The sequence below is a fragment of the Moschus berezovskii genome, chromosome 10 (assembly GCF_049115385.1).
Source record: "Moschus berezovskii isolate FMDL1 chromosome 10, NW_MosBer_1.0, whole genome shotgun sequence".
NCBI lineage: Eukaryota > Metazoa > Chordata > Mammalia > Artiodactyla > Moschidae > Moschus > Moschus berezovskii.
The window spans coordinates 30,078,173-30,095,646 of NC_142469.1; the positions used below are offsets into that span (position 1 = coordinate 30,078,173).

Below are 17,474 nucleotides of genomic sequence, written 5' to 3' on the forward strand. Positions count from 1 at the left end.
GTGTGGTAGTTTGAGCATTCTTTGGCATTGCCTTTCTTTGCGTATACATTGGGTATGCAGTAAATGCTGAAGGAAAAGCAAGAAGGGAATGATGAAGGGGACTGGAGAGGAAAGAAGGATGATAAACAAGGGCTATGAGGATTTCATCCTGCCTTCCTTCTCATCCTCATTATTTATGGGCTTTTAAAGAGTCATCAGAATATGATGACTCAAAAAAAAACAAAAAACTGGATGTTCTTGGTAGCCTACTTCAAGGAGAAGTGCTCAGGGTTCTGAGATGTAAGAACAATGAACCCCAAGGCAAATCTCTGAAACAAGCAACAGTATTTGAATCACAAACTGTTTTTTATTTATGACAGCTTTCTTGAGGTTGATCAGTAAAATATCCTTTTGAAATCTATTTGCTAGGATCTCAAAATCATGACACTTCAACAGCTCATTTGTCTTGGAGCAGAGATGCAGCTCCTGGAGACAGGGTTTGTGTTTGTCCTTGGAAATAAGGACAAACACAAGCTGGCAACTGAGAGTCTTTATTTTTGTCAGCTTGCTCTTCTGCAAGCTTACACCGTCAGCACTGTGTGAAGAGTGAAACCAATAAAAAATCATCTCCCTCAACGCAGAAGGCCAACTCAAGACTGTTTCTTGGCTCAGGAGCAAGTATCTGTCAGTCAAGGTCAGGGAGGTTTCTGCTGCATTCAGCCAGAAAATCTCTCACACAGAGTAACTGGGAGCCTGAGAAGGGAGCCTAAATGGAAGAAACTGAGGCTCCCAGGTGATAATGCTTTGCTTCAGTGAGGCTCGCCCTGCTCAGAGGTCATTAACTGAGATCCAGAACCAAGAAAAGAACAGACTCTAGAGCAGTGGCAAAGTCACAAAACTCCATCACATTTGTCAAAGAAGTCAAGAATCTCAGCCACAGGAAGCCATTTTGCAAGAAGCTACAACGTCCTAAAGAGCCTTGACAACGGCATAAAGGAACGATCTTCATGGGGAGGGAGCTTCTCTCAGTTCAAGCCTCAAGCCTAGACTTTGTAGCAAGGCTTGGAAGTCCTTCATGATCTGGCCCTTGCTTCCTCTCCAGCTTCATTTCTTCTATTCATCCAACACTTGTAGTTGAGCTCCAAGTATCCAAGCTACTTGAACTGCTATCCAAGTGTGTTTTTCCAGATGCCTGGAATCCCCTGCCTGCCCTTACACAACCTGACGTCAGCTGGCAAGTTTCACAGCTTCTTCTTCAGGAGTCTACTTAGATGTCAGCCTCTCTCAAAAGTCCTCCTGGACCCAATACTCTCCCACTGTTTGTGTTTGAAAATGTCGATTTCCTGATTATTCAGGTTTGCTGAGACCAACAGGTCATTGCCAATGAAAAGAGAGTTTGTTCATCAAAGATCCCAAAAGAGGGCAGGGCTTGCCAAGCCAGTGCACACAGATTTGTCAGGAGGCAAGAGGGGAGGTAGGGGAAAATGTGGGTAAGAGCATTTATAAATAAACATTTTTATTTATAAATAAACATTTTTATTTATAAATAAATAAAGGTTTCCTTTATGGGGTTCCCTCAGTAACAAACAGAGAAGCAGGGTGAGGAGGCTTGGGATGGGCTAGTCTGAAGTTTACGTGGGTTCTGGGGTATAGGGTCTGTCCCTATTGGCTGTACCTGGCCTTTGAGTGATTATGACATGGGAACAGGGGCCCAGAGTATGACAGCCTGAGAGAGGAGGCAGGGGTTTATAGGCTCTGAGCTGCTCTGTGTACATAGGAGAGGCGAGTCCTTTACTACCTCTCAGAATTGGCTGGCCCTGGAAGGAGCAGATTCTCCAAGGTGAGCAAGACCTCGCGTGTCATGACAAAGGATCAGAAACACATGATTAAGACTATACACTGTTCAAAGTGGTTAACTGCTCCTCTTATACTCACCATGGACTTACCCTCTGGAAAAACTGACTACTTAGCTCTTTATTTGCTACCACTTGTGGCCCCTGGACTTGAAGCTCATTGAGGATGGGGGCTGTATCTTTTTCAACGCCAAGAATGACAACAAAGTATACAGAGATCAACTTGATTGGCTTCGAGTTCTAACCCTTGGTCTGGTGCACTAGGTGACCAGTGCAGGATCGAGTCTCATGGAGGGTTGATCACCTGCTGCAGGATCGGGTCTCATGGACCACTCACAGCTCATGGAAACATGTCATGTCTTCCATAGCACTATGTTGCCCTTTTTTCCTTAGGAACCCAGTTAGCATCATGCAAGACCTCTCTTTGGGTTCAGAAAGCAAAACTGAAGGCAAAAACAAAGTTCTGTTGTTTCCAGATTCTTAATCTGTTTTTCCAAAACTAAGAAAACTAGCTAACAAAGGCAAAAATCAAAAAATAAAATTTTACTCATCTATTTTGCTCCAAAAGATAAGACTGTTTGTAGAATTAAATGTCAAGGGATCTTATGACATTTCTTGGCAGAATTTCTGTGTGAAGCTTTCAAATCAGTCAGTTTAATCCAAATTAGTAGGAGCTTCAGAAAAGGCTTTTGGCCCATCCCTAACTGGGAAGAGGTTTTGTCATGGACTCTGCCAAAAGCACAAGTATATATAAAAAAGAGATAGAGGGAAATTGGGATTTTGGCCCAATATTTTTTAATAACGAGCAAACAAAACCCTCAACTTAATTAAAAATTTCCCCACATTCTGGCCTACCCTGTGATTTTTATGTTGCTACCCAAAAGCCATTAAGCAGTTACTTAAAAAAGAGAAAGGGGAAGTATTTTTAAAGGACAAGGAGAAGAGGAAAAAAATGAAGGTTTCCTTTTTCTACATCCAGAGTCCAAACCATGGTGGCCTGTTTCTTTAGCAGGTGTGTCTTCGAGGCAACTAACAAGAGCTTGTCAGTTTTTAAAGTTCTATGATGAGGCTCATGAACATATACAATAAGTGGGGTGCATGCATTCATCCAGTTTGGACAGGGGCTCATCACCCCAAAGCCAGGAGTATTGCTCTCTGCATCAATACTAACAGTGCAATCCAGCAATTTCACCTCACTAGATGAATTTCACTAGGTGATATTTGTCATTAAAATATAAATTTCTCATAATTTTGGAATTTCCTCATTCAGTCTGACAGGTGTTGGGTCATGCCAATTCTCTTTGCTAAATATACACATCATGCAAGGGGACAATGCCACAGAACGAACCGGTATGGGGTTTCTTCACTCAGTGGCTCTTTGTCTCAGGCAAGGATGTTCTGCTCCTCAAATTTGCAACCACCATCCAGATTTGCTCTTGAATACTCAAGAGTCTGTTGTGCAATTTTCTGTGCCTGTTCCATAGGCTTCTCATGTTCAGGATGTCTGTCCATCCAAACCTAAACGCATGGTCTTTTCTATTTTCTATTCCATTAGTGTCATGCCATCCACCCAGTCGCCCACCCAGTCTGGACATCATCCATTACTCATCTCTGTGTGCAATCAATCAATCAGCAGGGCCTGCTCGTTTCATCTTCTAAATATTCTCCATTCAATCTTTACTGTCACTGCTCTCTAGTTGAGATCCTCACATCTCTAAGCTGGATGGATGACTGCAGCAACCTTCTGACTAGCATTCCAGCTTGTAATCTAACTCCCTTCATTACAAACCACTTCTGCCAGAGTGATAGTAATAGACCAAGCCTGACAATATCACCCACGAAAATCCCAAGGTAGCTTCCCTTCCACCCCCAGAAGGCAAGGTAGAAAGCCCTCCTGCCATAATTTCTAGCTTTATTCTGTTGCCCCCTTCAGTGATTCCAAACCACATGCAGTTCCCCTACACACCTTGGTCTTTTTATGCCTTTTATCGACCAATCAGCAGCAAGCAAGCCTTAGAACACGTATAATAGGAAAAGCAGGGAGCTTCCCTGGTGATCTGATGGCTAAGAATCCACCTTGCAATGCGAGGGATACCGGTTTGATCCCTGGTTCAGAAAGATCCCACATTCTGCGGAGCAACTAAGCCTGTTCTCCGCAGAGAGAGAGGCCACTGCAGAGACGCCCGTGTACCACAGAGAAGAGCAGCCCCACTCTCTGCAACTAGAGAAAGCCTGTATGCAGCAACTATGATCCTCCACAGCCAACAAAAGCAGTCCTTAAAATAAAAAAAGGAAAAGTAGAGTAGCATATATAACTGGTACATGGCAAAGCAGTTATCATTAAAATAAAATAGAAAAGAATGTTTTTACATATTTTTGGCTCTAGAGGAAAATATAAAGAGAAGAAAATTAAAGATAATAAATCAGCTGAAATATTGATTTTCCAGCTTCAACATCAATAATAAAGCATACCAAGTAGAGGGCTCCTTTTGGACCAGATTGTCACAGCTCCCTCTCTGGGTCTGGTTCTGGAAACCTTCCCAGTTTGAGGCTCAAGCTGTTAATCAACAATTGTCTCTGAGCTGAAACCCGACAATTAAAAGACAGGTGTCTGACAAAGGATGAAACACTGTACTGTTCAGAGCTAACTCTAGAGCAATGTATTACTAAGCCTTTCTGAGAAGGCTTGGTAAACGACTGCTAGAGCAAACATAGAACAATGCAGAGACAATTTCCAAAGCTCAAAAATTCCAGATGCCTGTGGATGGCAGGGAGCATGGAAAGTCTATCAAACACCTTGACGATCAGCCCATGGTTGAGTGGCTTTTGCAATAAAAGGTATAATACCATTGTCATATGAATGGTCCAGAAAGCCAAACATGGGACACCACTTAGTTTCAAGGTCCAAAGTGATGTGGCTGGAGTCAACTGATCACACGGGAACAGCAATGCTGTAACCAAAGAAAGTACCAACAGCAGTGACACACAACCAACAGCTCTGAGAGTGGGGGCAAAGATCTGAAACAACCAACCTGCCAGGAGCAGGCTGGACAACACCCCATGCCACATGGCCTCCTTTACCACAAGGCAATCAGGTCTACTTTTTGGCAGGAGTCATAAGTCTGGCGCCAAACAGTAGCTCTGCATCAGAAACGTCCTTTACTTAGTGTCCTGTCTACATATTGGCGAACGTGCTGTCACGTGTGGGACAACGATGGATCCAGGCCACAATGATGGCAATCTGGGTGGTGTCAGCCCAACCCACAGGTTTCTTCTAGCTGGCTTCATCAGAGAATGACCCAGACAGCTCTGTCAGCAGCCAGTCTGTTTCTGCTGTTGGTTGCCCCCAAGGAAGGGTATCTTTAGTCAACCACTCTGTAGTTTTCCAAGTGATGGACCAAACCATAGGTCATCAGCAACAGCTTAAAAGTCAGTAAAAATATAGTAAGTCTCAGCAAAGAGGGTACTGGCTGGAGCTATGAGAACAGCTTTGAGATTTGCCCATGGACCAGGTCAACCACATCCATTTTCAGGTCTGAGTACCTGGTGCTGAAATGGAGTGGCCACGGCAGCCCATTGAACACACTGGGTTTCAGTTTGGCTGATCCATCACTGAAAGAGGCAGAAGGCATTTAGAGGAATCTCCTAACTGTAACGTAGAAGTATTTTGAACCCACCGTAAATGTAACCTTTAAGAATCAAGGAGACCATTGAGCCACTCCCTTTGTTTCAGGCAATGTGGAATGGGGGATAAAATTTTCCCCAAATGGATAGCTGCCACCTTTTCATCTAAATTCAAGATGCAACTAGGGCTATGCCAGCTGCATTCCTGAGTATAGCAATTCCATCTGACAAATGAGGTTTGCTGGGCCCTTCTCATCTCAGTGAGTTTGTTTGATTCACTCCACATTGGAAGTATCAGGTTGGTTGGCTCAGGTATTCAGTTTTGACAAGAGCCCGTAGTTTGCTGTTTTTTAGAAGGGGGAGCAGGCAGGGGGAGATACAATATCTCTATCTTTCAAGGGTGCTCACACATCCACCAAAGGAGTCTAGAATGTAGGGAGTCATTGCCTCCTTAGTAAGATATATAGAGATGTAAGACATCAATGAAGAATCATCTCCTAACAGGTAAAAACTGTAGAAAAATGCAACAACAACAACAAAAGTTTTGCTGTTTGTGCTGGAAGCACTCAGACTTGTGAGATACTCCAGTCCATGATTTATAAACAAATCAAAGTAGACTTCACTTACTCTGTGGATACAATCCTTCTAAGAGAAGAAGATTCTTACAAGTGTTAAAAGAGGTTTTACAGATTTTTTAAAGGTTCACCAATACCAGCTCTGACCATCCTGATTCACTTCAGAAATGTACAACATATTAGATACAATACTTAAGCAGACCACTGAAGCCCAACCCAAGTACCATTTCACTTCCAATTTTAATTTCCTCCTCAGTCATTTTTAAAATTTGACTAACTTCACACATAAGCCCAGCTAATCTCCACTGCTGGATGTTAGACAAAATAGAGTTCTTCTGATAAGCCCTCAGGAGAGAGATGGGAAGACTTGATTAAAGGAGAGATTTTAAAGTCACAGAGGTCAAAGCAGATTCCTTTTTGGGTGATTCAGTTTGGCATCACTGTGATATAATTATCTTAGTAAGAACATTCAAATGCTAGAACAAAAATATACTAAGAACATCCTAATATCCCAAGAAATAGGGCTAGCAGTTACATAAAGTGAAGTGGGCTTATCTTAACATTCATCTCTTAAGCCTATTTTGTTCTGTGACCCAGGCTTCTTAGGAGACTGCCATGAGAATTTAGCCTCCATCCCCCTAAAAGCCTGTCTACAATGGCTTATGAAGGAAGGGATAAGAGCCAAATTCCAGGTTGGCCTTGGTTATGCCTAAATGTCAACTTGCTTATCCCACATAGTGAAACATATGAACATCCTGAGGCAGACCTCTATTGAGGGAAGAGGGTCAGGTTCCCTAGTGAGCTTTGCTAGGAATGTGCTGTCTCTATGATTCTATGGCTAGACAGAATCACAGATATGTTTACCATTCCATTACAGTTCTTTACACTCTAGACTTTATGTTCTCAAACCACTCTGTTTTACAGACGCTCTCAATGTTTTAGTAAAGTACAAACATCATCAGTCTAGTAGTATTGTGTCCATGTGTATGTTCCGGATTAAGGCACTTTTTTTTTTGTTTGGATTACAAACCACATTACTTGATAAATATCCGAGAAAAATGGGAGTGAGTGAGTTGGAAATAAAAGTAGGTTTTGCTTATTCTATGAATACAATTCTTCTAAGAAAAAAAGATCCTTAAAAGTGTTTAGTTTTTCTAAATAACTTTATAATGGAGAAAAACCATGCTCTTGTAAGAAATTGTCAAAGTCCTTATTCTGGTATAATTTACTCCCTTTGGTCAAACAGAAAAATCAACAGTAAGATCATCAATGTTCTTAACCACAATTACCTCCCATTTCTATCCCTATGCTCCATATTAATTAATTAATTTATGCCCTGCTTTATCTACAATGGATTTTTTTCCCCATTAGAACTATTAACATCAGCTTAGTTCCACAGTGCTTTTACAAGGGAGATTAGAATGGGGTAGAAAGATCATTTTCCCAAAAACATGTCACCTTCACTCTTTAAAACATAAACTTTATGCCTTATTACATATCTCCTGGGATTAGCAATACCTGGTAATACTTCAAGCATGGTTATTTCTTTTTATCCAAGACGACTAAGGCCTTTGATTCAGGAGTCAGATTTGCTTATACTGGCATCTAGATAACCACCTTAACATCTAATTTCCTGATGTTAAAAAAAGTCATCCCTGATTATAAGAGTATAATAAAATATATTACATAAACAGTTGTTTCTGTCCCAAACTTTTAAAGCACATCTTTCACTCAATAACGTAAACACATTCACTATAATCCATCCATTAACTCATACTCTACCTTTCCCTACCAAACTTGAAATAAATTTCTTTAGCTGTAATCATCATTCTCCTTAAATGTGTAGGCAATATCAAATTTTAAGTGAATTTTCACCATAAGGAAATAGTTGTAACACTGACTTACCTTCCAGAATTTAAACAGTTTGAAAATATTTTATTGCTCAATCTCTGTATTTAAAGAATTAGTCATAAGGAAATTAGTGGTGAACAGGCCTAAACCTGGGTTACCCTGGGCAGGAAGCGGCTAGAAATTTATAGGAGATTTGAAACTTTTTTTTTTAATCTGCTGGTCACTTTGTCTAAATACCCCGAAGACCACCTACTCCACTATTCCCTCCCAGCTATCACAGAAGAAAAGAAAAAAATATACACCAGAATGGATGGGAAGGAGGTTACTTATGATGAGACACCACCAAGGTAACCATCTGGCTTTTATAGATGTTTTAATATATGCCAGAAGCAAAATTATAGAGTCTGTCATATTATGAACATTAACTAGGCCAGCCCACAGACCACCTAAGGTTCACTCACAGATTCTACTGTAAATTCATACAGGACTACCTAACATGCAGGCATTATGCTAGGTGATATTCTTGCTAGTAAAGTGCATAAGGAATATACATAAAACTCAAGCAATCCTGGAAATGATCTCTAACTTATGCAGGAAGTAGTAAGATCCTGATGCCAGAAAATAAAGTTGTTCTTTCTAGAATAAGAGGACGTGTGACCTCTAAAATCAAAATTGGTTGAGAGTGATTAGTTTCTTTTCACTTTTAGGTACCGACCTTAAAACAAGTAAAAACAGTCTCACAACAATGAAGAATTAAAGAGTAGAAGACCTCCACTAGAGGTAATAAGAAATAAATTGAATTTTTTTTAATATAGGGTCATTTTTTAGAACAAAGTGATTAAAATTAACATTGAAACTTCTCCAGATCTAATTTGGACTAATTTTTGAAAAACCAAAAAACGGGGCAAGGCTAAAATTTCATATTCCAAATTTAGTCAGCTACAAAATTTCAAACTCACTCCCCATACAACCTCAAAAAATTTTATATAAGACAGTTTACAACAGAAATACTGAAAATAAATCATTCTTGAATACTTTTAGATTTTCCCCAGTGTACCACAAATCACATCCAGAAGCCCAAACAAAATAATCACTGAACTGTTTGAGATCTGCTGAAATTCAGAGCTGCAGAACAAGAAAAAGAGGGAGAATGTAGCAGACGGTCTGCTCCCTTTCTGCTTGGACAGCACCAGTCTTCTGGAGGTCTTAAGCTATGCACATTCAAATTCTGAGTCCGTAAAAGCCAGCAGTAACACTAAAATAATAATAACAGCATAAATAAAAATAGGCTCTGGTTAGAGAGAAAGGATTCATTTACTGCCGCCCTGCTGAGGTACTTTGGCCACCGAAAGCAGGAAAGCTATTAGCATTCTGAATTAATGGGTATAGTGGTTTCCAAACAAGATATTTTCATGATGGACACAATGTGGACTCAGCAAAGTCTCTCCTTCAAGAAAAATATAGCTTCTATTTCAAAGAGCTCTGATTAGACTTAATACCATTAGGGAACCATCAAGGATTTGTGTTGTTGTTACTGCTTTAACTATCAGTTACTTTCTAAACCAAAAATTGTGGGTAGTTAACTTGACCGACAGTCAAGGTTTAGGAATGCAGGAGCAAGTCCAAGGTACAGACGAACTTCAGATGTGAAAGGCCTCAAGGAGTTTGGAATCTTTTTAGGTTGTCAGGTCCTAGCCTTTCTCGTTATCACCATGATCACTGTTACTACTTATTTGTCTGGGATTTATAAATAAAAGTTCATTTCTATCATCACACCCCCTCTGTATACTACATGATTTTAGAAGTTCTCAGTAAGCTTTATTAGTGACAATGACAATGTAAAACAATTACAATCAAAAACAAAATAAACAAGTCTACCTAATGAATAAATTCTCAACCACTATTAATTGCCTATAACATATCCAGCAGATTATCTGTTTAAAAAATCAATACAATTAGTTCCCTTTATAAATTAAGTACCAAAAATATAACTGTTTTCAATTTCCATAATACTTGAAAATACAAATATAAATTAAAGTTCAAAAGACACATACAACAAAATAGTCTATAAAACAAAGCTAACGTTAAAAGAATTGTACTTTGTAGCATTTATTTCATTATATAAAGCTATTTAAACCAGTACATTTTCTGTATTATACATGAAAATTCACATCCAGATGTCTTTTCTATCAAATCCTTATTCTTTCTCCGTTGTCAAAAATCTTAAATTTTCATTCCTGGCTAGATTTTTCTTCCTTGGCAATTCTTTTTGTTACCCCACTGAAATATTTCTCACGGAAGGAATTATGACCTTGGTACAGCAGAAAGTGATCGCTCAGCAGATGTGAATACTGGTCCCGGTTCTGGTTGGTTGAAAAATACAAAAAAAAAAAAAGATGTTTGAGTTACTTCTTTTGTTAGCCTGCAAACGAAGCAGTTACTTTCAGCAAAATCTCACTCTCTGGCACATAGTTGCTTTCCTTTATCACAGCTGATTTGGAAATACACCACCATTTTACATCTGGGTCATGCCTGTGAATCCAAAGTACTTTCACCTACTTCACCTCACCCGATCCACCGAACGGTCCTCCGCACAGAGGACACATACTCTTACTGGGTAAGAGGGAAAGCGGGGAGAACCATCTCCCACAACTTTAGTCCGGACGGCCACCAGCATCTTCCAACTCCTCGCTCAGCACAAACAGAAGCCTTCTTAGACTGTAAGAATTACTGAGCAAAGCTTCTGTTTCAACACATTACTACATCTGCATGATGTCATACAGGTCAGTAAAACTGTTTGAGGATACGTCCACGTTCGGTTATTGACGTTCGGTTAATGACGTCAACTACTCCTGGCAACTTTAACCTCAGGAGATGCAGATACAGGCTAAACAAGCGGTCTTCACACTCTGAGACTTCAAAGACAGATGAGGACTAGCGGTCAGACAGATCTTTAGGAAACTAGAAATACGAAACTGGGACAGACTGTCATGTTTCAGCTTAGAAAACCGAGGGATAAGAAGATTGACACAAAACATGGAAACATCAGCTTCTTGGTCACTTCAGTTCAGTTCAGTTCAGTCGCTCAGTCGTGTCTGACTCTCCGCAACCCCATGAATTACAGCACGCCAGGCCTCCCTGTCCATCACCAACTCCCGGAGTTCACTCAAACTCATGTCCACAGAGTCGGTGATGCCAACCAGCCATCTCATTCTCCGTCGTCCCCTTCTCCTCCCGCCCCCAACCTTTCCCAGCATCAGAGTCTTTTCCAGTGAGTCAACTCGTCGCATGAGGTGGCCAAAGTATTGCAGTCTCAGCTTCAGCACTAGTCACCTCAAAATGTGAAAAAAATCAAATTAGACATAAAACCTCATATCCCATGCCCTTCTGCAAGTTCATATTCTACTGCACATGGGTTCATGGGATTTGGAGAACAGGCATGGAGACACAACTAGAAAATATGAAGCCTAATTTATTACCCTGGTTTCAGTATCAAAACAATATCTACAAATATATCTGGAATAAAACAATCCTCAAAATATTCTTGTATTTTTCCTCATTCCTGTATGAGATGAATATCTTCATTCTTTCCCTCATATCTAATATTAATACAGCCCAGGTTTAGCCAAAATAAAGTTATTTTGGCTGATTCGTTTATTCAAAACTATTTTGCCCCAGAATGCTTTTTTAAAAATCACACACAAAAAAACAAATTATTAAACATGCCGAGATTTCCTGATTCATTTTATTTAAAAAAAAAAGTGGCTACTTAAATTCTATGGCACTAGGAATACTATACTTCCAAATTCTTGCAAGCATATGAAAACATGATGATGGTTACTAACTTTAGGCTATATAAACGTCAAAAGATTAAAAATAAATTTTACTTATCTACAGGTAAAAAACTAAAGCATGCCAAATGAAAGACAGTATTTATGTGGTATTTATTATGGGCCAAAAAGACAACCCACTCCAGTATTCTTGCCTGGGAAATCCCACGGACAGAGGAGCCTGGTGGGCTACAGACCAAGGAGTCACAAAGAGTCAGACACATATACACACACACACCATACTAAATGCTTCATAGAAGTGGAATTGTTAGTTGCTTAGTCACATCCAACTCTTTGCGACCACATGGACTGTAGCCCCGCCAGGCTCCTCTTGTCCACTGGATTCTCCAGGCAAGAATACCGGAGTGGGTTGCCATGCCCTCCTCCAGGGGATCTTCCCAACCTAGGGATAGAACTGGGTGCCTTGCATTGCAGGCAGATTCTTTACCATTTGAGCCACCAGGGAAGCTCAAAGGCTTCATAAGCACTATCTAATATAAACTCATCAGCTCTAAGAGATAAGTACACTACTATCACATCTAGAGATGAATTATTTAAGAGTACAGACCCAAGATAATACAGCCAGTAAGTGACACAGCTAGGATTTGAACACAGGTCTATCAGACCCAGGGACTACACTCTTTAAATGTAACATAATGAGGCTTTTTTTTTTGTCCCCCAAAGAGCTAACTTTTTCCTCAACTCGAGAAGCAGGGAACAAAGCATGTGATGAACAAAGGCCTCCCAGAAAGGAAGAGAACTAGATCAGAAATGTTATTAACTTAGTTCCAGTAACTAAAAGAATTACTTCAATGACACAAAACTTTCCTACTAGGAGATGTAAGGAGCCACCGATGCCCTAACCCTAGGAGGAGAGTTGACTTGAAGGGAGGACTCAAGGTCCACATCTCAGCAGCAGACATGGGAGAGCAGCAGTACAGAACAATGGTCCAGCTTAGCCTCTGACATGCCAACTCTGATCAGACGTCCGACTGAGGAGCCATAAGAAAGGACGGGGCGTGCCTTGATCTATTCCTCCAGGTGTTCTGCGTTAGGAAACGTGTCTACTTGCTGAACTGCGTGAGTTTAATCCTGGCAGAAATACCTTTACTTAGTTATAAACAGAGCTATGTCCAGAAGTGACATCTCTCCTGCTATTACTTCTCACAGCTCTTTGCGTCATTCTCCACCCAGTCATCAAAATCACAAACCTCAGCCAAACTGCTCTCCCTTTTTTTCTCACGTTAAGTCAATCCTAAAATCTTAGGTTCTGCATCCTAAATATTTCACATCCACTCCTCCTCTTCATTTATAACTCCAGTAGTACAGTTTAAGCCTTCCTCACCTCTCCTTGCTTTTTTCCTGAACAGCCAGTTGCCCTGCCTCTGCAGCTCCCTCTCTAGTCTATTTTCCATAGTGGGATCAAATACAACTTACTAAAGTGGGCTTCCCTGGTGGCTCAGAGGTTAAAGCGTCTGCCTACAATGCGGGAGACCCGGGTTCGATCCCTGGGTCGGGAAGATCCCCTGGAGAAGGAAATGGTAACCCACTCCAGTATTCTTGCCTGGAGAATCCCATGGACGGAGAAGCCTGGTAGGCTACAGTCCACGGGGTTGCATAGAGTCTGACACGACTGAGCAACGGAATGGAATGGAAAGTGCAAATCTACTACACCAGCATTCTGGTTGAATCCAAACGAGGCCAAACTCTCCCCAGTGCTGAGGCTTTTCCCTTAACGTTTGGGAGTGACATACAAGTTCACATCAGTTTGCTGAATGTCCTCTCCCTTTCCCCTTCTGAACAAGAGGGATCAGAACACTATCCGGCAGTGAGATCCTTCAGTTCTGCCTTCTGTCCATTCTTCTCCCTGTGACTCCTTTAAGCCACGCAAGATCACCTCTACACCAAAATGCACTGCAGACTAGTTTAGTGAATGATCCAGGGCTGCAGGGGTATGACAGGACAGAAATGTGTGATCCGGGCATGCAAGCGTAAAAGGCAGAGGTGTGGTAAGACAGCTGAAGACCAGGATGCGCCAGGAACTGACTGGGGCTCAGTTGCTCATGCGCCTAACCTAAACTGCCAACTATGTAGCTCACGAGGGGAAGCAGGAGAGAAAGTCAGAGCACAAAGGAAGACAGGTGTCCTCAGAAGACAGACTGAGAGCTTAACAAGATAGCTTGCCTTTGATTCCAAGGATATACACAGGGCAAACTGATGATAAAGAAAGACAAGACCATAAAGATCAGAGGCAGAGACTGGGAATGAACAGCAGAAGCCTGGAAAACTCAAAGTGGTGATTATAACCTATACCAAAAAATGACTACCAAGAAAACATGCACTAGCTATGGCGTTCTTTATCTGACTAGTTTAGACCTCAAGATTTACTCAAAATACAATAAAAGCAAAATAAGCCTCTTAACAGATCATATGCTCAGTGCCACAGAGACCCAGTGACAGAGAAATACAAGCTACTGGAAAAGTGGGGAAAGACTATTATTAGAAATGCAACCTCTTCGGGGGTGTGGTGGCGGTGAAGTGAAGTCACTCAGTCGTGTCCAACTCTTTGCAACCCCATGTAATAGTCCATGGAATTGTCCAGGCCAGAATACTGGAGTGGGTAGCCATTCCCTTCTCCAGGGGATCTTCTCAACCCAGGGATTGAACCCAGGTCTCCCACATTGCAGGTGGATTCTTTACCAGCTGAGCCACCAGGGAAGCCTTGGGCAGAGAGGGGATCCTATTCATCTCCCAGGGAGTAGAGAAGAATTAACGTGAGTCCTATACTGGAATGCCTCCTTACGCAAGGATTGATTGCCCCAATTGCAAAATCAGACATTCATAACAAAAACTCCTGGAGAACCCAAAAGCTCCAAATCCCTTGTTCAGCCAGGGATCTGGCAAGTGCTGTTCTATTACTAGCAGCTTAAGTCAGCTTCAGGGCAAGCCAGACACTCCAGGACTTTGACTACCGCTTTTTTCATCTAAGTGGAAAAGACACGGTTCACAAAATGTTTCACATAATAGGTTCAGTACGTTTATGGTCCACACAGATATATGTAAATATCACACCTATGAACAGTACACTCTGGTCCTTATGAAAAATACCATTTGCAGCATTCAGAACTTATGTTACCTTGATGCTGAATCAAATAGCAAAGTCACTGCTTTTCTGATTTCTCTTTCAACCTATCTTCAGTTCAGTTTACCAGGGATCACACTTGAGATGATGATATTCAACTCCACATATTTTTCATCACCTTTTGATAACTCTTCTGCATTCACATTCCCTGCCCATCTCAACCAAGAATATCTGCATATTTCTTTTCAACCCAGTATCTCAAAGGCCAAGAGTTTACTTCAAAGGGAGAAGAGTTTCCTCAAGTAACACGACCCTTGAAGTCCCTCACCAACTCCAACTTGCCCCAGTGTTTGACTTCTGCTTTCTCTGACACTTCCAAATCTGCCTGTCACTATCGGTCATGATATCATCTACGTATCATAAAACCTGAGCCAGCCAGTTTTCAGTAAGCACGATATACTGCCTGGAAAAATAAACATACACAAAGAATTAGGAAATGCCAAGGAAAAAAAACTATGGCAATGAAAGGTTACAGACCAACCTTCCTAAATATCATGACTACTGGTTAAATTTTGGCACATGTCCAAGGAAACAGGAATAAAATATTAAGATTGTTGATTATACTATCTACTGTTTATCATTTTTATAACCAGAAATCAAGAATTTCTGTAGGAAAATTCTGGCTACATAATGGGAATACATAGCTTTCAGATCTATTGTTTAAATTTGTAAGACAAACAGCAATTATGTTTGTCTTAAACAAACAAATTCTGATTTAAGAAAGCAACTGATATACATTTATAGCTATGTGTTTGACAGAAGTGAATTATTTAATTTTCTGCATCTTTTCACAGCAGATTATTATCTAAATTTTCCACATACGGAGACTTCAAGAGTTTAAATAATCTGCCACAAGTCACACAGCTAGTAATGCCAGAATTGTAGACTAGGTCAGGCTTTAAAGCTCATACGTTTTCTGTCACACATTTTTTTTTAATAGACATTACATCAAAACAGTGGTTAAAGAGTTAACTTCCTGCATGGTAGATTAGTGGGTTGTTCAAAATGGAGTGTGACATTTAGAGATTGTTTTTCACTGAACAGCAACATTATGGTGAAGTGAAGCGAAGTGAAAGTCACACAGTCGTGTCCGACTCTTTGCGACCCCATGGACTATACAGTCCATGGAATTCTCGAGGCCAGAATACTGTAGTGGGTAGCCTTTCCCTTCTATATATTTCGGCTCTAAACTTTCAGACAGAACCCCTTTAACCACTGTCCCACCCAGCCAATTTCCGGTCCTATCACTACTACTAATTCTAAACATACACTCCTCGAGGAATTTTAACACAATTGCCAAGAAAAAAAAAAAAAAATCAAAGGAAGCTTTACAATTGGCCGTGTACTTTTATGTGTACAGTGCCCCCTGCTGGCTGGAGCAGATAAATTCTTCTTTATAGTATTTCCTGATGTGGGTAAAGAGCATTTGAAGCCCAGCTGAAGACGATGCATCCGACAGTCAGGAGCACTCCACTTCCCTCTCTGTCTGAGTCCTGGTTGCTGTAAACATCTAGAGCCACAGAGCACCAACAGGACAGCCGTTTTCCTTCAGAGAGCACTGGCATTTATTCACATCATTTCATTTTTAGAAGAATGATGTGGAAATATACCAATACATATTTACCTTAGTGATTCTAAAGTGTTTTATCATTGTCATTTATGTCCAATCTAGAATTGCAAATTATTCTCTGGAAAAATAAAGAAAAAGTACATAAACCAGACGTTATTCAAGTTAAACTTTATTTTTACAACTAACTTTACATCAAAAGTTGTTTAGTTGTTCAGTTGTGTCCGACTCCTTTGCAACCCCATGGACTTCAGCCCACCAGGCTCCTCTGTCCATGAGATTGCCTAGGCAAGAATACTGGAGTGGGTTGCCATTTCCTCCTCCAGGGGATCTTCCCTACTACCCAGGGATTGAACCTGAGTCTTCTGCATTGGCAGGCAGATTCTTTACCACTGAGCCATCTGGGGAAAAAGTAGAGCATCAAAAAGAACAAAAGAGACTTTAAAAGGGAAGAACTTTGGCTACTTATAATTTAATAAATGTTAACTTAAAGGGGAACAAATTCTCAAGAAAACAAACAAACAAAGTTTTATAGTAACATCTGAAGCTGCCACTTTAAATGGAACTAATGACACTCTGGATTAATCTGAGAGAATACATACATGCAAGAGTGTCCTCAAACTGAACATCATAAAACTGCTCACTTCAAAGAAAATAAAGCTGAGAACTGCACTTACATAAAACTATCCTTCTAACTACTGTCTTCTCCCAGAGACCTGCCATTCTTTGTTATTTCCACCTTAATTAGAAGGAAGATGTTCTGATTTCCACAGTACAGCGATCCACCTGTTTTTTTGTTTGCTTCTCTTAAGAAATAAAGCCTAGGTATCGTAAGATTAAACTACTTCTAAATCACTGACTTTTCAGGAGTGACATCAGGGTAATGACAAAATTCAGTGTATTACTCTTCCTGCAAATGGATGATTTAAATACTGTTGAATTTGATTGCTTTTATTCTAGAGGGGCCCCAAACAATCACTGAACAGTTACTATTTATTTCATAAATATTTACTGAGTAGTGAGCAAAACAGTCAAACTCCATTTATTCACAGA

General features: G+C 40.6%; 1 protein-coding gene across 5 annotated transcripts in view; it reads right to left on the minus strand.

Moving 5' to 3' along the window:
• Positions 1–4,702: 4,702 nt before the first annotated feature.
• TRMT11 (tRNA methyltransferase 11) overlaps positions 4,703–17,474 on the minus strand; it is a 67,481-nt gene continuing 54,709 nt past the window's right edge. Inside the window, exon 12 of one of the 5 annotated variants that reach the window (XM_088840558.1) lies at positions 4,703–10,245. In XM_088840558.1, coding sequence (XP_088696684.1) covers positions 10,218–10,245 — 28 coding nt within the window. In that variant the 3' untranslated portion in view covers positions 4,703–10,217. The remainder of the gene's footprint in view (positions 10,246–17,474) is intronic. The other 4 variants (XM_055433070.2, XM_055433069.2, XM_088840557.1 and 1 more) reach the window with 4 other exon arrangements.